Source organism: Sorex fumeus, unplaced genomic scaffold, assembly GCF_029834395.1.
Source record: "Sorex fumeus unplaced genomic scaffold, SorFum_2.1 ptg000042l, whole genome shotgun sequence".
NCBI classification, from domain to species: Eukaryota; Metazoa; Chordata; class Mammalia; order Eulipotyphla; family Soricidae; genus Sorex; species Sorex fumeus.
The window spans coordinates 8,418,172-8,440,074 of record NW_026606099.1 but is presented as its reverse complement, the minus strand read 5'-3'; the positions used below and the strand labels follow the sequence as shown (position 1 = coordinate 8,440,074).

At 44.8% G+C, this 21,903-nt stretch overlaps 1 protein-coding gene across 1 annotated transcript; it reads left to right on the top strand.

The window, feature by feature from the left end:
• Positions 1–8,656: 8,656 nt before the first annotated feature.
• On the top strand, positions 8,657–13,827 carry LOC130029312 (keratin, type II cytoskeletal 6A-like). The gene is made up of 9 exons (XM_056120251.1): positions 8,657–9,178; positions 10,386–10,600; positions 10,962–11,022; positions 11,201–11,296; positions 11,436–11,600; positions 12,068–12,193; positions 13,016–13,236; positions 13,450–13,484; positions 13,592–13,827. The coding sequence occupies exons 1-9, from the start codon at positions 8,657–8,659 to the stop codon at positions 13,825–13,827; spliced, it is 1,677 nt and encodes a 558-aa protein (XP_055976226.1).
• The last annotated feature ends 8,076 nt before the right edge of the window (positions 13,828–21,903 follow it).

Sequence of the window (21,903 nt, the reverse complement as noted above, 5' to 3'; positions counted from 1 at the left end):
TGAACAGGGGTTACTCCTGGCTCTGCTCTCAGGAATTACTCCTGTCGGTGCTCAGGGTACCATATGGAATGCTGGAACTCGAACCCAGGTTGGCTGTGTGCGAGCAAACGCCCTACCTGCTGTGCTGTCACTCCAACCCCGAAAAAGTTTACTTAGCTACATGATTTATATTATATCCCCAGTCAGACATATGACTTATTCTAGAATTTAGGTGGCCACAAAGAAATAATAAAAGCATACATGGTATTTAAATATTAAATTTATTTTAACAGTAATATTGATATTGACATTTTGGATCTCTCATAGGTACATACAAAATAAACAAAATCAAGGCTCTGGAGAGACAGTACAGTGGGCAAAGCACTTTCCTTGCTTGCAGCCAATGGCCAGCAACACAAATGGTCTCTCCATCCCCACCAGGAGTGATTCCCTGAGCACAGAACCAGGAGTAATCACCGAGCACAGCCGGATGTGGCCCAAACCCTCACCACAATCACCCCTACACCAAAAGAAAATAAGTAATATGCTTTTGTCATTCAAAGGCAACTTCTCAGTATGAGAAAAAATAGATGCAGAAGAAAAATCATCCTAGAACCTCTACAGAATTGGAAATAATCAGCACAGACTTCTGGTATTTTTTAAAGGACCTACACCTAGCAGTGTTGGGGATCGGGCAAATGTGCTGGGACTAAGCTCACAGTCTGCACATGTCACGCATGTGCTCTTTCCCTTTAAGTCACGTCCTGGCCCTCAAATTCTGATTTTTTTTAAATCACAGTTTTGCATTTTTTTCTAGTTCCATTCATTATAAAATTTCAAAGCAAAGACAACCCACTAACAACGAGCAATCCTAGTATGCAAATTCAGGTTTAGGAATATCAATTTCCAAGAAAGGGAACCAGAACTAGTTGGCAAAAGGGATGATGTCATCTCTGTTGCAAGTACAAGGTCAGCCCAAGACATTTTATCCCACAAAACTAGGATACTAACAACTTAAATGGGGTCCTGTCAAAAGGACACATAAATCAATCTGAAGAGAAATCATTGGCCTAAAATGAGACCAATAAAATGACAAAAGCATCAATGTCTACACTGAATAAAAATATATCAAATAAATTGTGAAATTATAATTATATCATGCAGAAATTTCCTGGTCCCTTTGGGTGTGGTGATGGTTCCTATCAATTACCGGGAATGCTGGTAAGAAAAGGAAAAGAATTAAGCATTTATTCTGATTTTTCTTTGGATTATGTGTTAAGTTACCTGAAGAGTAAATGATGAAAAGTTCTGCATTACAGATGAGTCCCAGCTAATAAATGCAGAAAGCAAGATGAGAAAACTATATAGTTGACTTCTTAATCACTTAATCACTTAACTTCCCGTTAGTCAGCGATTTGCTCGAGTGGGCGCCAGTAACGTCTCCATTTGTCCCTGTCACGTGCTAGTGTAGTCCAATGGCATCTGTTCGCTCTGGGAACATGAAGAGCCTCAAACCAATCGTTCATGATCTTCACGAAGAAGTCTGACCATCTGGTAGGTGGGCGGCCACGCGGTCTTTTGACATCCCATGGAATCCAGTCAGTAACAGCTCTAGTCCAGCGGTCATCTTTAAATCTCATTACGTGACCAGTCCATCTGATTTTTGACACCTTGGCAAATGAGACAGCGTCCCTGATTCTTGATCGTCAACGGATGTCGGAACTCCGGATTTTTTCTCTCATTTGAGTGAAACGTGATATTCCAAGCATAGCTCTTTCTATTCTTCTTTGGGAGACCTGAATAGCGTTCTCATCCTGTTTGCGTAGGGCCCAGGTCTCTGAGGCATATGTTAATGCAGGAAGAACAGTGGAATCAAAGAGATATGCCCGGAGTCGGAGGTTCTTCGTCCTCTTAGCTATTTCTTCGACGTTCTTGAAGGCGTTCCAAGCCGCTCTCTTCCTCCTGCGCAGCTCGGGTGCCAGGTCATTTGTCATGTTGACTTCTCGACCTAGTAGTACACATAGCTGTTGCATTCAGAGATGGTCGTTCCGTTGAGAGCGAATGGGGCATCAGGAACGAGGCTGTTTCTCATAAACATTGTCTTCGTAAGATTCAGCTACCTTTCTAGTCCTACCTAGTCCTACCTTTCCACACTCATGGTCAAAGTCGGCCAGCATTTGTGCTGCTTGGCTGATGTTTGGTGTTATTAAAACAATGTCATCAGCAAAGCGGAGGTGGTGTAATTGCCGACCATCTATCTTCACTCCCATTCCTTCCCATTCCAGTCGTCGCATGATGTTCTCGAGGGTGGCACTGAAGAGTTTCGGTGAAATGGTATCACCCTGCCGAACCCCTCTCTTTACATCAACGATCACTTCTTTGTAGAATGGTGAGATCCTGGTAGTGAATCCGCAATACAGCTCACGGAGAATCTTGATGTATTGGGCTTGAATGCCCTGGGTGGCTAGGGCTTCGATGACCGCTTCCGTCTCAACAGAATCAAAGGCCTTCTTTAAATCAATGAACGTTAAACAGAGCGGCTTCTTGAACTCCCGAGAAACCTCAATGAGTTTGGTTATTGTGTGGATATGGTCGATGGTGCTGAATCCTTTGCGGAACCCGGCTTGCTCGCATGGTTGTCCTTCATCTATGTTCTGCCAATCCTATTTAGGATGACTCGAGTGAACAACTTGTAGATGACAGACAAAAGGCAGATCGGGCGATAGTTGCCTATGTCATGGATGTCTCCCTTCTTGAACAGTAGTACGGTCCTGCTGGTTTTCCATTGGGATGGAACCTTGCATTCAGACAGGTAGCGAGTGAAGAGCCGAGCCAGTGTATTGATGAGTACTGATGGCAGGTTCTTCAGGTGTTCAGGTCTGACCTTGTCTGGGCTGGATGCTGTTTGTTTCTTTACCGACAAAATGGTGTGTCGGATTTCGGAAGGGAGAACGTTGGGAACGACATATCCATCCTGTGGAATTTGGTATGTTGGCAAGTGGACATGGCTATTGAAGAGATTTGAGTAGAAGTCATGGATAATCTTCTCCATTGCCATTCTGAAGGATGTGATGGATCCATCAGGACGTCGGAGGGCAGTCATCTTGGTCTTGTAATTGGCGAAGGACAGGCGGGCGTAACGAATACTTTTCCCAGCTTCTGCCGCATCTACCAGTACTTCTGCTCTTCTCTCTTTGAGGTCTTCCTTGATTCCATCTCTGCACTGCTTTGCGAGCTCGGACGTTAGCTTGCGGTTGCCTGAGGCATGTGCCAAACAACGCTGGCGAATTAGCTCAAGAGTTTTCGAAGACAGGCGTTTTTTTGTGGCTATCTCTCTCTTGACGTTCCTCGCACATTCATGGAGGTGCTCAACCAGTCGATCGTATTCCTCATCAATGTTGTCAACAATGGCATCTTCCCAAGTTGCCGCAATAGTGCCAAAGAGTTCCCAGTTGGTGGTCGTTCTGGGAGTTCTCTTTTTGAACTTTGCAGCCCTTTCTCCCCGCTCTGTCAAGTAGAATTTTGCACGAAGGAGACGGTGGTCTGATCCCGTTAGAAATTTTGGGACAACAGCGACATCGGTCAGGCAAAACCATCGATTGAATATGATGTGGTCTATTTCGTTGTGGAATCCTCCACCGGGAGACTCCCATGTCCAACGTTTAGATTCTGTCTTCTGGAACTGTGAGTTACCATGAATGGTCTTGGTCGACATGATGAACTCAGACAGTCTCTCACCCTGTTTGTTCCATTCTAGGCCATGGGTCCCGATGTGAAGTTCTTCAGCTGATCTTCTCAGTCCTATCTTGGCATTAAAATCACCCACGATGATCTTGTAGAAGGTGTGGTCTTCTTTATAGAACTTCTCCAGCTCCATGTAGAACTTCTCGATTTCTCTTTCATCATAATGAGATGTTGGTGCATAGACAACGAAGATAGAAACTGCAGGCAGTGAGCCACATCTATTCAAATGTAAACGTCCGATTCGGGTTGTTGGCATTCGAATGAATCAATGCTCTTGGCCAAGTTTGTGTTGACAAGGACACCGACGCCTCCGACACCTCTTTTATCGCATGTTCCGAGGAACAATTCTTCTCCAGTGTTGAAAACGGCATGGTGAGATTCGTGCCTTCTTGTCTCGGTCAGACTAATGATGTCGTACTTGATCATTCGCGCTTGTACCATCAGGTCTTCGATGGATGTATCTGATGCTAGCGTACGTGCATTGAAAGTACAGATGATCATTTTTGTCTTCCTTCGTTGTGGCAGCCTAGTTCGGCCATGAGATTTTGTCGGCCTCTCCTTTCTCATCCTTCTCAGTGCTGCCATGTCGGTGAAGCCTTCAGGGTCAGGTGAATGAGACCAGTTGTAGTTACTGGTTTTGGCATATCGAATACACAACGGATAGCTTGCCAGGCTCTTCCGTGCGGGCGGAATACTCTCGGTAGCTTGCCAATCTTTCCGAGAGGGAGAGAGGCTTTTGGGGCAACCTCTAATCACCCTTGTAGGTGTTACCATATTTGAACCCTATCAAATATGGTACGACAATTCCGGAAGATGGGTATTTAGTGTCTTACCTCCACTACCCAGCCGTCGCCACACTCCAGGACGCTTTCCGGACCCATCATACAACACATCATAATTGTACTTAACCCCTCAAAAATAGTGAATGTGAGAATTTATCAATTAATATTATACATATGTATATAACAACTGGGGACCAAAGAGATAGCATAGTGGGTAAACAGCCCATCAGTTTGATACCCAGCACCACATATGGTCCCCGAATCCCTGAGCATCACAGGCTGCGACCCAAAAGGGGATCCCTGAATGCAGTCAGGAGAAAACCCTGAGCATTGCTGGATATTGTCAGTCCCTCAAAAAATAAAAAACAGAAGTAGAAAGAAAAGAAATGACTGTTGATTATGACAGCTATTATACTGTTGTGCAACTGGATTAAAAAGTCATTACTGGACATGCATGCAAATACAAGTGCAATGACTAAGTGTCTGCATTTCCTCTAAGCTACTGCAAAAAGACACAAAGGATTTAAATATAAAAAGAGGAATTAGATGAAACACTAAGAAGAAAATTTTAATTGTTAAGTGTTTTGTACCCAGAGGTTTATATTCTGCTCTCTCTCTTTTCTCTCTCTCTCTTTCTCTCTCATTGGATCTATATGCAATTTTTGAAGATAGAAATTTTGATTGGACAAAACAGCAAACACAGAAACATAGCAAAGATATATTTGGGAGTTAAATTTCTAGTTATGGTAAATCTGACATCCCATCAAAAACATTCAGAGGACTTAAAACCTGACTCCAAGGAAGAGGCGTGAGAATAACTATACACTGAATAAAATCATTTCCATAAATTATAAAGGAAAATGAGCCAGAGTGATAGTACAGTGGCTAAGGTGTTTGCCTTTCACATGTCTGACCCAAGTTTCATCCCCACCATCCCAAATGGTCCCTGAGCAGAGCCAGGAGTAATCCCTAAGTGCAAAGCCAGGAGAAACCCCTGAGCATCACGGGCTGCGACCCAAAAGGGGGAAAAAAAGGAAAATATATCTTTTAGCTTAATTAAACTTTTTAATTTAATAAAATACTATTTTCTTGTGCTAATTTAGGCTCAAATTTTAAAGATATTTAATATTAAAATTTTTAGTGTAATATAATTTTTAAACTAAATTTATGAACAGCAGGCTTCTTTAACCTCATGGAGCAAAGGGAAGTATTTCTTCCTTCTCAGAAAGTACCCTGAGACAACAGGGAGAACAAAACACAAAGCTAAATTCGACCCTTAATTACCAAAGGGAAGAGTTCTTAAAAATCTCCAAATGGGAGAAAACATAAAAAAAGTATTCTCACAGAGAGCTACAAACACATCGGATAGGAAAACAGAGAGATACCACAGCTGTAAGTTTCAGAAATGACCCCATGAGGCAAACGCAGTTGAACCAAATGTGGTAATCATCAGGAACACCAAGCAAAGCCAACACTGAGATTTTAGTACGTGCCAGGCACTGTTGACTCATGGAATTTAGACCAAGGCAACATAAATGAAATTTCCTCAGGTGCAAGCAAATTGAAGAATCCCTTACTTGTAACAAACAGAACTGGGTGTGTGAGCTGAAGACAGACTCCCATCTGGCATGAAGTTTCAAGAACCTGCAGGACAGAGTTTGAATAAGGAATCAGAGTCAAAGCCAAGAGCAGCATTTTATTGCTGGAAAAAAATAAAGCAGAAAAACTGAATTGTAAGCCACTCTGCAGCCACCTGTGTTGGTTTGGGAAGAGCCACAACTGAGTAGTACTCAAAACTCAGTGAAAAAGACACCATAATAACATATGAGAGCAAAGGGGCTGCAGAGTGAGTCAAAGCACTAGCTTGTATGGCTAAGAAAAGGAACAGAGGTAAGGTAAAGCCACGGTGGAAAGTCTAAGTTGAAAGCTGTACAAAGAGAAAAGCCATTGAGGAATACACATAGGGACATGCTGGTGAGCATGGGGAGGGCAGGCACTTCCAAAATACCCACCTTGAGCATCAAGAGGGCATCAGGAGCACATCAGACAAAAGAGATGTGGGAGACCAAAGGAGAAGCAACAAAAGTGTACAATGAATGTGCTGCTATGTACATGTATAACATTTTATGTACATACATAGAAGCATAATAAATAAATATTTGTTGTATATTCTCTGCGTATATTTTACATGTAAGATAAATGCAAACACACCTTACATATTTGCAATTTATGTATTCAGAGAGTTTTCCCAGTACTATACTTACTCTTCACATATACACTTCCCCAACTCTTTCCCTCTGATTATCCTTCACCCCCCTCTCACCTTCTCTCTCTCCTTCCCCCTTTCATTTTTCCCTTCCCCTAATGCACACACGCACAGGCATGCCCCAGGAAAAGTACGGAAGTTTAATATTGCTACAAGGATATACACACTTACCCTTCATATGTAGAAATTGGATGCCTGGAGAATAAACTTCTATTTCTATTTTGTTCCTTCAATGTGTCCACTGTCACTGTCCTCCCATTGTTCATCAACTTGCTTGAGCGGGCCCAGTAATGTCTCCATTTTTGAGATTTGTTGTTACTGTGCTTGGCATATCGAATATATCACAGGTAGAGTGCCAGCCTTTGCCATGCAGACGAGATACTCTCGGTAGCTTGCCAGGCTCTCCGAGAGGGGCAGAGGAATCGAACCCGGCTCTGCCGGGCTGGCTACGCACAAGGCAAACGCCCTACTGCTGTGCTATCGCTCCAGCCCCTTCAATGTGTATTAATTAAAAATTAAAATACATAGGGTGTGTAAGTGACAATATTCGAAGTACGCATAGGTATTCTATGACATCTACACGAGGGATACATTTCATTAGGCTTCTTGTTTTAACTGTCCCTTACAGACTATAATAAGGACACAGTGGCCCATTCAGTGACACACAAGCATGAAGTGATGAAAATACAATGGGGAAAAGCTTCACACACAAATAAACTGGTTTCTTTTGGGAGGGGGTTGGATGGCCACACCCAACAGTGCTCAGGGCTTATTCATAACTCTGCACTCAGGGTTCAGTCCTGACAGGGCTTGGGGAACCATGTGGGATGCCAGGAATTGAACTCCAGTCAACCACCTGTAAAGCTAGCACCCTGCTCTCTGCACTATCTCTCCAGCCCCATAACCAAGTTTCTTTAACAACAACAACAACATATATACATATGTTTGTATATGTATTTTTTCAAGTAAAAAGGAATTTGATGATTTAAAAAACTTATAACTTAAAAGATATATCATTCAAATACAGCATGCATAGTGTTTATTTGGATTCTGACTTGACAGCCAAAAATATTAGATAAAAAAAATAAAGCATACAGGATATTTCAAAGATCTAATAAACACTTGTTGATGTCAGCAACTATATCAACTTTAAAATACAAAACTACCAATTCGATTGCAAAAGTCTTTTCTTTAGATATAGAAAGCGAATAATATGTTCAAGAAATTCCAGGGTCTCTGGGATGTGCCTTCAAACAATTTAATGTTGATAGTGTATTTGGTGGGGAAGTAGGGGGGAAAGCCCGTTCATGCGATAATTTTTACAAGTCCAGGATCCAGATATGAAGGAAACAGGATGCTTTTCTCCTTCTCCAGCAGCGTGAAATTATCCATAAAAGGGGAAAATAAGTACCAATTATCTTCCTCACTGGGAAAGAATGATAATCGTTCGTTTAAGACACCTTAACAGATCGCCTTTGATCTCCCGTATCTCAGCCGAGTGGACCGTGCGTGCTGAGGGCAATTAGTAAGTCCTGATGGAGCAGGGCATGCAGAACCTTTGTCAGAGACGGTGACTAACCCCGAGCTCAGTGAATGGAGAATAGCCTCATTGTGCTGAGAGCGCATCAGAGCTGGAAGGCAGGAGAAATTTTCCCTGACTAAAGAAAGCCTAAACGCAATCTTCCGATTTCATAACTTTCGGCTAATCCCAATGTGATCTCACCTTTGCTAGAGCCCAGCCCCTCCCCACCTGCAAGCTCACCTCCCGGGCGAGCCCGGCCCGGCCACCGCATATAAGGAGCCCGCGGCAGCTCCCCTCCACACTGCTCCTCTGCTACCCACAGCCTCTCTCCATCCACCCTCCAGCACTCGCGCTCCAGGCAGCATGTCCAGCAGATCCACGATGAGGACCCAAAGCAGCAGCCACCGCGGCTTCAGCGCCGGCTCGGCCCGGGTGCCCGGGGGCTCCCGCTCCGGCTTCAGCAGCGTGTCCGTGTCCCGCTCCAGGGGCAGCGGGGGGCTCGGCGGAGCGTGCTCAGGGGCCGGCTTTGGCAGCCGCAGCCTCTACGGCCTGGGGGGCTCCAAGAGGATATCCATCGGAGGGGGCAGCTGTGCCATCGGCGGAGGATACGGCAGCAGAGCTGGGGGCAGCTTCGGCTTTGGAGGAGGCCTGGGCAGCGGATTTGGCTTTGGCGGTGCCGCTGGCAGTGGCTTCGGGCTCGGCGGCGGCTACGGGGGCTCGGGCTTCCCCGTGTGCCCCCCGGGAGGCATCCAAGAGGTCACCGTCAACCAGAACCTGCTCACCCCTCTGAACCTGCAAATCGACCCCTCCATCCAGCGCGTGCGCACGGAGGAACGCGAGCAGATCAAGACCCTCAACAACAAGTTCGCCTCCTTCATTGACAAGGTAAAGCCACTGCACCTGCTCTCCCCGGGGCGCTTTCAGGGACCCCACGACCACCCCGAGGACCCGAGCCCCGCAAGGGATACTCAGAAGACAAGGGGACGCCGACCCAAGGGAAGTGGGTGGCATCCGTGAAGACACAGGCAGGAAGGATGGATGGCACCAGGTGGCCCCGTCTCTTTATACTCCCCCTTTCTGCCCAGGAAACAGGTTCAGTCTCTCAATGCCCTAAGAAAGGAAACAGAAGTGACAAGTCAGTCAGAATGTGTTGTCTCTAGCTTCCAAGAATACAAGAATACAGGAAAATGCGATAAAAAACTGTTCTGGGCAAGGGGCAGAATGAACAAAACTTGAGAAAAAAAGGATATTCTGGTAGGACTAGAAACATTGACAAGGTGGCCAGCATGTTATATTGGTAGATAGAGCATGGCCATCGAAGGAGCATCATTTCAAGGGGAACTTAGATAAGCACCCATCCTAGGTTGCAATGGAGCACAATCGTGAATTTCTAAGTACATGTTTTGCCAAACTAGGTCCTAACCGAAAGAGTTGGGGGATATATTAAGAAAGAATCTACCAAACAAGTCGTGTGGTTGAGCTTTTCAAAAAGATGAGAAAAGGCTTGCTCTCCAAGCCCTTGTTTCCTCTAGAGCATGTATCTTGCTGGCTGTCTAAATGTCTACTTGCTGATAGCTTTTTCCACTCTGGGGAAGTCAGCATTATCTCTGGAACGTGAATTTCTTCTCTTTCTCTCCACTCACATCTTTTTAAGCAAGTATAATTCAATACAAACTTTAAGATTGAACTGCTGCGAGATACACAGTCCCAAAGCTGTTCACGATGGAGTTTCAGTCATACTGAATGTTCTGACACCCATCCCTCCACCAGTGTATAATTCCCATCACCAGTTTTCCCAGTCTCCTTCCCACCACCCCACCTCCAGTTGGCCTCTTCAAAAAAAAAAAAGGAGATGGAAGATGCTGAGAGGTTCCGTGACTTTAGAGCTGACAAACGTCACAAGTGCAAAGAGCAGATTTTTATAAAGAGATGGGTTGCATGTGGAAAGGCTGTGGAGCAGATTCCAGGCACAAGGAACTTTTGCAAGTTCTATTATAACCAGCAGCCAGACTTGGGCAGACAGTGTGAGGACCTGAATACTCGTCTCTTTCTCCTTCCTCTGTCTGACAAATGACCACTTGTCTTCCTCCAGGTGCGCTTCCTGGAACAGCAGAACAAGGTTCTGGACACCAAGTGGGCTCTGCTCCAGGAGCAGGGCACCAGGACCGTGAGGCAGAACCTGGAGCCCATGTTCGAGCAGTACATCAACAACCTCAGGAGACAGCTGGACAGCATCCTTGGCGAGAGAGGCCGCCTGGACTCTGAGCTCAGGGGCATGCAGGACATGGTAGAGGACTTCAAGAACAAGTGAGTTCAATACGAAAAAGAGGCACCATTTCCAGCAGCACGCAAACACACACACACACACACACACACACACACACACACAAACACGTTTGAGGTGGCCTTCAATCCTGAGCAAAATATGGGCATGGAAATGAAAAACACAATTAACCCCTAACCAGCCTAAAAAACAAAAGGGACCTAAGAGACTATGTGAAGAATAAAATTGGAAGCCCTTTAGGTCCACAGAGAAAAACATGATTTAGTCTACTTATTGGCATGAAAGCTCAAAGTGGGAATAGTTAGTTTGTGGATGGTCATTGTATGGCTGCCTCTCCTGTACTCAGCCTTGTCTCAATAAAGGTTCATCTCTTTCCAATTCCAGATATGAGGATGAAATCAACAAGCGTACCGCAGCAGAGAATGAATTCGTGACCCTCAAGAAAGTGAGTCAAATGATGAGAAATTAAGTGTCAAATGATGAGAAATTAAAGGGACTGTTTTTCCTTGCCCAGAAAGGGATCTGGGTCCCTGCCCACATCCCAGAGAATAAGCTGGGAGAGTTCAAGGCAGCTATGCTGGAAGGAGGCTCAGCTGACTGCAGGTTTCTGGTTTCTTCCTCAGGATGTGGACACTGCCTACATGAACAAGGTGGAGCTTCAAGCCAAAGTGGACAATCTCATGGATGAGATTAACTTCCTGAGAGCTTTCTATGAGGCTGTAAGTTTTCCCGTCACCATCTTCTTTTTCCTGTGGGCTTCTTAAGGGTGAAGAAGTTGTTTTGTGGGCTTTCAGGGATACCCTCAGCCCTCTCAAGTGTAAGTTCAGGGAATATTGACCTGACCATCTTTGGTTGCAGGAACTTTCCCAGATGCAGACTCACATCTCAGACACATCTGTGGTCCTGTCCATGGACAACAACCGCTTCCTGAATCTGGACAGCATCATCGCTGAGGTCAAGGCCCAATATGAGGAGATCGCCCAGAGAAGCCGTGCTGAGGCTGAGTCCTGGTACCAGTCTAAGGTGAGTGGGCAGCTGGCGGCTGCTAAGGAATATCTGACCCTTCTCTGGATACCAGAAAGGTGACATATTTAGCTGATGAAATCTACTGCTATGGAGCAGGAATCCTCTCACAGGATAGGCATGCTACTCCAGGGCAACTCTTGTTTCTAGAACAGTCCAAGACTATTATGTCATCCCCAAAGCAGGAGGAAAACTAAATGGATATGAATAAAGTTCTTTGCCTTTGTCTACCCTAAGCTGGTTCTCAGGTGCAGTGTGGAACACTGTCATTCCAAAGGCAGTTTCTGGGCGCCTAACAGGCAGGTCTGTGACCTTAAAAGCTCAGCTTGTTTTAAAACTCTCTTGTAGGTAGTGCATTAGGCTGATGCTTATGAGATGCCTGATTCCGTGTGAGGGCCACACTTGACATGAAAAGCTCACACATGTCCTCTTCTCTCTCTCTCTCTCTCTCTCTCTCTGAATGGCAGTATGAAGAGCTTCAGAGGTCAGCTGGCAGACATGGTGATGACCTGCGCAACACCAAGCAGGAGATTGCCGAGATCAACCGCATGATCCAGAGGCTCCGATCTGAGATCGACCACGTCAAGAAACAGGTCTGGTGCGGGACCGTGGGGGATACAAGCCTTGCCTTCTTACTAGATCCCCAGTGGTCTTCCTCCTTAATTGTGGAAAGTCATGACACTGAGGGAGCTTTAGGGAAAGAGGAAATGCAGTGTTTTCCCTTCCTAGTGCCCACAGTTATCATATTTGATCCCAAACCTAATCACAGTACAAAGTCTTGAGTGTCAAATACCAATGGATGAAAGTGACAATAGTACCGTTTAGAGGCATGGATAATAAATCATATTATGGAGAATGATTGGCTTGTGAACACCAAATAAATGTTGAGAAATATTATGCAAATATTTTCTAACTTAACATGAATAAAAGAATAAAGAATAGGTTTGAGAAACATTTCAGCATGGATAAAGTTAGGTCTCAAAACTGAGCTATGGAAAGTATTAATATCATTGTGGGTGCAATATTTAATATGGAATTAATATGCAATATTATATTAATATATTTCTTATTATCACATACAAAACTTCATTATATGAAATAATAAAGAATTCCCTGGTTTAGCTTTGAAAATAATACTCATTAAGTGGAGTGGGTTCATTTCTTCCAAATCTGCTTCTATAGTTTCAATGTAGGTTTTCTATTGATTATCAGTCACATCTTCAAGTAAAGTATTTATTACATAGGGACTTAGCTTCCATCCAATTTTTTCACCTAGCAAAAATGCTAATATAATGGAAGAAGACTGCAAGATTCAGAGGTCCTTCTCAATGATCTGTCTCACTGAGGAAGAAACCATAGTCAGTATCCTTTGAGAGCCACACTGTCAGTTCATCCTGCCATTCTTCCCCCTCTAGTGTGCCAACCTGCAGTCTGCCATTGCTGACGCGGAGCAGCGTGGAGAGATGGCACTCAAGGATGCCAAGAATAAGTTGGTCGATCTGGAAGACGCCCTGCAGAAGGCCAAGCAGGACATGGCCAGGCTGCTGAAGGAGTACCAGGAGCTGATGAATGTCAAGCTGGCCCTGGATGTAGAAATCGCCACCTACAGGAAGCTGCTGGAGGGCGAGGAGTGCAGGTGGGTACCTCCCTGGCACTCCCCAATTATCTGGAGACAGCTCCACCGGGTCTTGCTAATGAGCAACACAGCTGAATGCCACCATCATCACAATCACTACTCTCTGTAACACCTTCAAGACCAGTCCCCCAGGTCTCTGCTTACAACCAAGCCCCCTGTGTGTTCAGTAGTTGTCTCTGAGGTCTCACCCTCCCTGTGTTTCCTCCCTCCTAGGCTGAATGGAGAAGGCGTTGGACAAGTCAACATCTGTAAGTACCTTTGTTCCCTCCACCTCCTCGCCCTTGTGCCCTTGGGACTGGGTCAGGCTGGAGAATGGACTGCCGTGTCTTATGCCCTTGTCCCTGCCCCTCTGCAGCTGTGGTGCAGTCCACCGTCTCTGGAGGCTATGGCAGTGGCAGTGGTGGCAGCAGCGGCTTGAGCATGGGCGGAGGCAGTGGCTACTCCTATGGTAGTGGCCACAGCCTGGGAGGCGGCTTCAGTTCCGGCAGCGGCAGAGGCATGGGCGGTGGCTTCAGCTCCTCCGGAGGCAGCACTTCCACCATCAAGTACACCACCACCTCATCCTCCAGCCGGAAGAGCTACAGAAACTGAAGTCCCACCCTGCACTCTTGGTCCCACCACATCTCACGCCCCTGATGTGCATCACTCTTCTGAAGCTGCTCCTCTTCTCCTGGCTCCAACTGCTTTTGCTGTATGGAAGAGAAATGAAGTGGCTGGTTGCTTGCTTTTCTTATCTCTCTGTTCCTGCTCCACCTGAGTTTCCATCACTCACTGTCACATGTCAGCCTCTCTTTTTACATCACAAAATTATCATAACTGGGTCCTTTTGTTTCTAAAACATTGCACTTATACCTTGTTTGTTAGTATTTGAGATTGAGCACTTAAATAAAACTACACTCAACTGCTTTCATTACGAACATCATTTGGTGCTCCTACTCTGGAACCAAGCAGTTCCCCTTGTTTTCAGGGTCCCAGATTTCCCCAGCCCAGTATCTCAGTGCTGACATCTCCCTTACACTGGTCTTGAAAGTTCAAGGGACTGGTCCTAAGATGCACCGCATCTCAATTCATGTTTTGTTTTCTTTTCTCTTTGCTCTCTGCTAATTGCTAAATAAAGCAGATCTATAATATAATGAATGTTTGGTATTGTTTTCCTTTGTCTCCAAATCCTTGGGCATTTTCAGACAAACGTGTGTACATGTGTGAAAGATATTCCCAGTTCCTACATTCTTCACTCTCTACTTCACTGCCAGAGAGGGGCAACAACAAACACTCTGGTGTTCTAACACAGAGATTTCCTCTCCAGACCAGTTTTACATAAATGTTGAGCTCGTGATGTGGGAGCAATATGGTCCACCATCCTTGAATATACAGGTAATAAATGCTTTCACTGCCCTCTATCTCATAAGACCACTCCAGAACCTGGCTGAGTATCTATCCCAAATTCCCAATTAGAGCAACATATTTCTGGCCATTCAGAGCTAAAGAATATTTAACAAGGAAGCAATACACTTTGGTTTTTAAATCAGAATTTACTTCAGGAGCAAGCTATGTGCCTGTGAATAAAGAAAAAAATAATTCATCCTCTGAACTGCAAATACACTCTAGATCAATTTCATTTTTTTCATTTCATTTCATCATCCTGTTAATCGTCGATTGCCTCGAGCAGGCCCCAGTAATGTCTCTTTCATCCTAGCCCTGACATTATATTCACGGCTCTTTAGGAGAATGAGACCCATCATTGTTACTGGTATTTGGCATATTTCGTACGCCACGGGGAGTTTGCCAGACTCTGCCCTGTGGGCAGGCTACATTCGATAGCCTGCAAGTTTGTCCAAAGTAGGAATGAGATAATAAGATGTCATAAAAATAAAGTTTTGATAAGATGTCGCGCAGCCACGAATGCGGCCGCGCGGTTCCGGGATCTGCATTTTATAGTCTCTGAGTCTTGGCCGCTGATGGGATTACACGGCGCCAGGGGGCCAGGTGGTGGGTGTGACCCCCGCCTGCTGGAATTTGGAGGATCTGGATGGAAGATGCTCGACTCCAATCCGAGTAGGCTTGGAGGTCTCGGCCCCGGAACCCGCGTGGCTTTGTCCCTCTGCCAGTACCTTCATGTGTGCGGAGAGTGGTCTCAGCATGGTGGTGGCTGGTCCTGAAGATCTTCGGCTGCCGGAGCCCCGGTCGGGGCGGGGAGGAAAGCTCAACCCGCTCCCCTCCAAGGGGTCCTGGCGAGGGACACCCAGGCACGGGGGCAAAAAGACTGCAGCGTTCTCGTCCGGGATCTGCATTTTATAGTCTCTGAGTCTTGGCCGCTGATGGGATTACACGGCGCCAGGGGGCCAGGTGGTGGGTGTGACCCCCGCCTGCTGGAATTTGGAGGATCTGGATGGAAGATGCTCGACTCCAATCCGAGTAGGCTTGGAGGTCTCGGCCCCGGAACCCGCGTGGCTTTGTCCCTCTGCCAGTACCTTCATGTGTGCGGAGAGTGGTCTCAGCATGGTGGTGGCTGGTCCTGAAGCTTTCCTCCCCGCCCCGACCGGGGCTCCGGCAGCCGAAGATCTTCAGGACCAGCCACCACCATGCTGAGACCACTCTCCGCACACATGAAGGTACTGGCAGAGGGACAAAGCCACGCGGGTTCCGGGGCCGAGACCTCCAAGCCTACTCGGATTGGAGTCGAGCATCTTCCATCCAGATCCTCCAAATTCCAGCAGGCGGGGGTCACACCCACCACCTGGCCCCCTGGCGCCGTGTAATCCCATCAGCGGCCAAGACTCAGAGACTATAAAATGCAGATCCCGGACGAGAACGCTGCAGTCTTTTTGCCCCCGTGCCTGGGTGTCCCTCGCCGGGACCCCTTGGAGGGGAGCGGGTTGAGCTTTCCTCCCCGCCCCGACCGGGGCTCCGGCAGCCAAAGACTCTAGATCAAAGATTCCCAAAATTACTGGCCAAGTGCTGCCCTTCAGAAAAAAAAAACTCATTACCTCCATGATAGCACAGCGGTAGGGCGTTCGCCTTACAAGCGGCCAACATGGCCGACCCGAGTTCGATTCCTCCGCCCCTCTTGGAGAGCCTGGCAAGCTGCCGAGAGTATTCGATATGCCAAACACAGTAACAACAAAGTCTCCAATGGAGACGTTACTGGGCCCGCTCGAGCAAATCGACGATCAACGGGAGGGCCTTTACCTTTACCTTATTACGTCCATGAAGTATACCTCCTTTTAGAAAAAAAAAAAATCCTGCAAAGCACTTCCCAATTGCCCTTAATTTACTACCAACCCCCTTCCCACTGATGGTTCCCAAAAGCAGGAATTGCAAACTTCAAGATATGAAGCCCACTGCCCTAGATATGCATACTGAGGAAATGGCAACAATGCACACTAGAGTGCTTAGATGGGTGTGCATGTCAAGATGATGTCAGTAAGCACTGGAAACACTTTCTCTGGACTTGAAACCAAATCCAGGAGCTGATTTCTTCCAGTGAAAAGGGGGGAAAAAGGAGTAGAAATTTCCAGAGACCTTCCTGAAAGGGTGCACCTAGGGCCACCTAGAGGGTTAACTCTAGTGTTCTTCTGTTTGTCCTTCATGAATGGATGGGGAAGGCTCAGACCGTGGTGCAACATTGCCCAGTCATCAACTTTTGCACTTTGGCCACAACAGTCCCTATTTCCTCCTGAGTGATCATTATTGCCCTATTCCCAGGATCTCAGATAAGAGAAATATTCTTCAATTTGATCATTTAATTCTATTATATCAGTATCTGATGTGTTCTAACTGTTCTCTACAATGTGGACAGCCTCTCCCCATGGAATTTCGTCACTCATTAGCCAGAGCTTCCCTACAAGAGGCAGGCAAGTTCTCAGATCTAAACTCACTGATAAACAATGCGAGGACAGTGCTCCAGAATTTTTATTAGTGAAACACGAACTGAACAAATTCCTAGGACACTTGTAAAATTTTTATTTTATGTATTTACTCTGTACTTACTATTTACCATTGAAGATATTAAAGAAGTCACAGTCATGGTCCTCCCGCTGTTCAACGATTTGCTCGAGCGGGCCCAATAACGTCTCCATCGTGAGACTTGTTCTTACTGTGCTTGGCGTATCAAATACATCACGGGTAGCTTGCCAGGCTTTGCCATACGGGCGGAGGAATCAAACTCGGGTCAGCCATGTTGGCTGCATGCAAGGCAAACGCCCTACCCACTGTGCTATCACTCCAGCCCACATGAAAAAAAAAAAACTCAACGATAATCTATTTCCTATGTACCAAGGAGAAAACAATGGACAAAAAAACAACTCATCACAAATAATAATAACAAAATTATTATGGGAACTGAAGAGATAGTACAATGAGTACAATGCTTGCGTTGCATGTAGCCAACCTGGATTCAATCCCTGGAACCTAATATGGTCCCACAAGGCCACCAGGAGTGATGCCTGAGTACAGAGCCAGAGAACCGCAGGGTGTGGCACAAAATAGTAAGAAGGCAGCCTGCAAAACAGAATTCAAATATTTAATCTGAATCTGGGGCAGTTTGCAACAGAAGACAAAAATACTCCAAATCCTGCATCAAAGTCATTGTAAAAACATCAGAAGCTATCCAAATTTTATAGGAGCCATGAAAAACAGCCAAACATTTAGTTTGTAATAACCAAGAAACTACCTAATCAAGAAAATCCATCTCTAAAATTACAAACTTTGTAATGCTTTTTCAGCAATTGCCCTATCCTCAACCGAATGTAGTTGTGGTCTCAAACAGAATTCTGCCTACTTTCTACTCTAGTTCCCAACATTCATCACATCCACCCACCCCTCAGTCTACCCTCTCCCCCAGCACATGAGCCTTGAACTAAAAGAGATTAGTTGCTGATCCAATTTGCAGATTATTGTGTAAGTCTTTTCCAACATGCCTGGGAAGTCTTGATAGGCTTATGCAAGTTTTTCCTCTTTGTTTTGCGTAAGTACAAATACAGGCAAGAGAAGCAGCAGGCACAGCTAGTAAAAACTACAAGGCAGACTACAAACCCATAGAGAGAGGCCTGAGGCAAGAGATTATAGGAAAAGACCATCTGGACATATAAGGTCTAGAGGCTAAATTCGGGTAAGAGTCTTTGGGAAATGAGAACGCCCCAAAGCACCTGTGCATCCAAGAGAATTTAGAAATCCATGTATCTGTCTCGGCAAGACATATGCTCATAAAAGTCTTGAGAAGAGCTTATGTATTCACCTTAAGATGACCTCTAAGTTCAGAGCAAGCTCTGCTAAGTGGGATGGGTGTAACAAGGACAAAATACAAACACTGGAAGAGGTAGTTGTTTCTGCCTTGCTATTTTGCTGTTGATGTAATTTCAGCTCTTGGCATACAATAGTTTTCTGTCAAAACAATTGCTGAATACAAGCTTAAAGAGCAGACTAACATTAAAGTTTCACTGAACACAAGGCACGACTGATTCATCGAACACAATTGAATCAATGCAAATGACAAGTTTTCTGTGCAAATCCAAGAACTTTTGGCTTGTAGTAGTCAGAACTGGGAGTGTGACCCTCTGAGGCAGATCCAAATCTGTCAGGAAACTTCAGAAATTCAAGATAATTATTCATTCTGTCTATTATCCTATTTGTAATCCCAAATCACACTCACCCCTATCACCACCCACATCAGAATACTTTCTGCAAATGGCCAAGTTAAAAAAAATTACCACATTCAAAGATATAAACAGATCAGAAAGGAACCATTCCAGAACCCATAAAAATAATAGACACTTAAAAATAAAATTCATAAGAGAAACAAAAGGCAGATAATAATTATACATCAGAATAGTCACCATAAAATGTTGCCAAGAAATTAAAACAAATCCTCTATAAAATTAGAGCAAAGCATAATAAGACATCTTCTTGACATCTATTTCAATGCTTATTTACAGAAGTGACACATGAGGCAGACAAAGCAATATAAAGCCAACATGCGTGTAAAGGTCAACTATTATCAGTACAAAAAGCAATCGGTAGGCTTAGTGTGTAATTAAGATCAGGCAAGAAACACGAAGTGGAGGTCACATAGCCTTGAAGTAAAGGCAAGAATATCTATAGATAAGGAAGATCCAACACTAGCATAATTGGAACCTCTAAAGGAAATGTGTAGACAACCTCTCCCACATCAATGCACACAAACAATCCTCACAAAGCATAAATCCTAATCTCAAACATTTATTTTGAAAGATAAACATGCACTACTTATTCATTTTTAATATTAAAATATTATCTCCACAATATGAAGGCACCATCTCATGCCAGTGAGAAAGGCATATATCCAAAAGTGAGGATGTGACGAGACAAGCACCCTCAGTCTCTGTTGAGGAAATGTCTGATTCAACCTCAAAAAAGTAAGAATAGAGCTCCCATATGATTCAGTGAAACCACTTCTTGTCATCTACCTCCAAAACACAAAAACATAAATTTGAAAGAATATATACACACCAATGTTTGTTGCAGCACTTGATACTATAACCAAGATATGGAAATAATCCAGATGTCCAAAAATTAATGGACCAAGAAGTAGTATATATATAATGGAATACTATGCAGCTGTCATAAAGTATGAAAGCATGCAAGTTGTCCCTATATAGATAGAACTAGGGGAAATTGTACTGAGTTAAGTCAGTTAGAAGGCAAGGGATGTCACAAAAGGATCTCTCTCATACGTGGAATATAAAGATACACAGTAAGGGAGCAGCAAAATAACTAAAAGGAACAGAACTGTAGAGCTTGTCTATAGAATTAAGCGTAGGGGTGTAAGGGGGTGAATGGTAGGAGCCTTCATGATTTTGGTGGAGGGAAGTGAGCACTCTGATGTAGGTGTGGTGTTGGAACAAAACATCATTATATACATCACAATATCTCAATATGTTGCAAAAATTCTCCCTGAACCAGAGAAATGAGAGAAATCATTTTAATTATTCTGGCACTGGCAGACCTAGCAGACTTCCTGCTCCATAGACTGCGTCCTGAACAAAGGCAAAAGCTCTAGCTGATGGGGGCCAGAGTATCTGTAGGCAGCTGACAGGAGAGGATAGAAGCAGACATTTCCAAGCATGTTATTTTGCAAAACAAGGTCTGGACCACCTCAAGGACATTAGCACATTAGAGGCCATTCCCAGGTTACCGAGGTTTCAGAGCCAGACTAGGACCATTTCAGGACATCCAGAATGCATTCCATGGTTCTATCATCTGGTCCATATTCAGCTGCGCCTTGAAAGCTCCCGCTCTCTGGTGTTGGCCAGCTTAAAATTACCCAGTTTCAAATGTGAGCCAACTGCATTGTCTTCATCAAATAAAGATGGAAGGGGGCGAAACCACAAAAAGGCGATTTAAGTAAAAAGATACAATCATATTTCATTCCAACTAGTAATAAAGTTTAAATATATGCAAACAAATCTGGGAACCTGGCCGCTTCTGGCAGAAATGCCTCTGGACTGAGAACTAAGCTACTGTCCCGTGCTGCCCCGGGAGGGGAAGGGGGTTTGTCCCTCTACTTTTTCTCCCGTGGTGGCAGCATGGCAAACACCAACTTTCAGAGCCTATGGGACAGAGAGTTATGGGCTTGCAGTGACGGGGAACACGGGGCCTCTCAGGATGGGGGGCCTTCCCCCTGCCCGGACCAGATCCCGAGTCGCCGTCCACGAAGGCCTCCTCCACTCCGGAATGGCCATGATTACAGAGGCGCACGAACCAATCTGGGAACCTGGCCGCTTCTGGCAGAAATGCCTCTGGATTTAATTACTAAATTTACTAAAATTACTAAAATACCAAAAATCAAAAATAATATGCCCTTCATTTTCAGCAATAGAAAACAAATTATCTAATGATGTCTTTTCAGCAGATCTGATAGTTGGGGGAAATTTCCAAATAATAATAGTGGGTCTTTTGTTGAAAATTTAAATGTAATCAAAGTAAAGATAAACTAAAGTGGAAATCATCTGCCTCACAAACACGGGGATATATGGGGGTTATGGGGGGTATACTGGGGTTCTTGGTGGTGGAAAATAAGCACTGGTGAAGGGATGGGTGTTTGATCATTGTATGACCGAGACTTAAACTTGAAAGCTTTGTAACTGTTCTCACAGTGATTCAATAAAGAAAAATTTTAAATAAAAAAAATTTAAAAGTTTAAATACATGAAGTACTCTTACTTTACTACTATATTTAAATAGCAGTTATAGGAGTACAAAGGGAAGAATAATAAATAAATGACACCAGCAAATGCTATCATAAAAGCTACAAAACAGTTTAAGAAATGCATTTTACATGATTGTCACTCAGTGCCTGCCTCTCTTGCAAACCACAGCACCCAAAAGGAGAGAGAGAGAACAAAAGGGAATGCCCTGCCACAGAGGCAGGGTAGGATGGGGGGGATGCGGGGTAGGAGGGATACTGGGACCCGTGGTGGTGGAAAATGGGCACTAGTGGAGGGATGGGTGCTTGTTCATTGTATAACTGAGACCCAAGCACAAAAATTTGTAAGTCTATAACTGTACCTCATGGTGTTTCACTAATGAAAAAAAAAAAAGAATTTTCCCCTGGTTGATAGAGAAGGGAGCACCAAATAAAGGGTCTTGGGAGGATCCTCCCAGGATGGAAGAAGCATGCTGAAAGTAGACT

What these genes read in the sequence shown, in the direction of transcription:
- LOC130029312 (XM_056120251.1), top strand. Translation starts at nt 8,657, where the DNA reads ATGTCCAGCAGATCCACGATGAGGACCCAAAGCAGCAGCCACCGCGGC. An exon ending in AATTCGTGACCCTCAAGAAA is followed by an intron (nt 11,023 to 11,200) that starts GTGAGTCAAATG and finishes TTTCTTCCTCAG; the next exon opens with GATGTGGACACTGCCTACAT. An exon ending in TGAGAGCTTTCTATGAGGCT is followed by an intron (nt 11,297 to 11,435) that starts GTAAGTTTTCCC and finishes CTTTGGTTGCAG; the next exon opens with GAACTTTCCCAGATGCAGAC.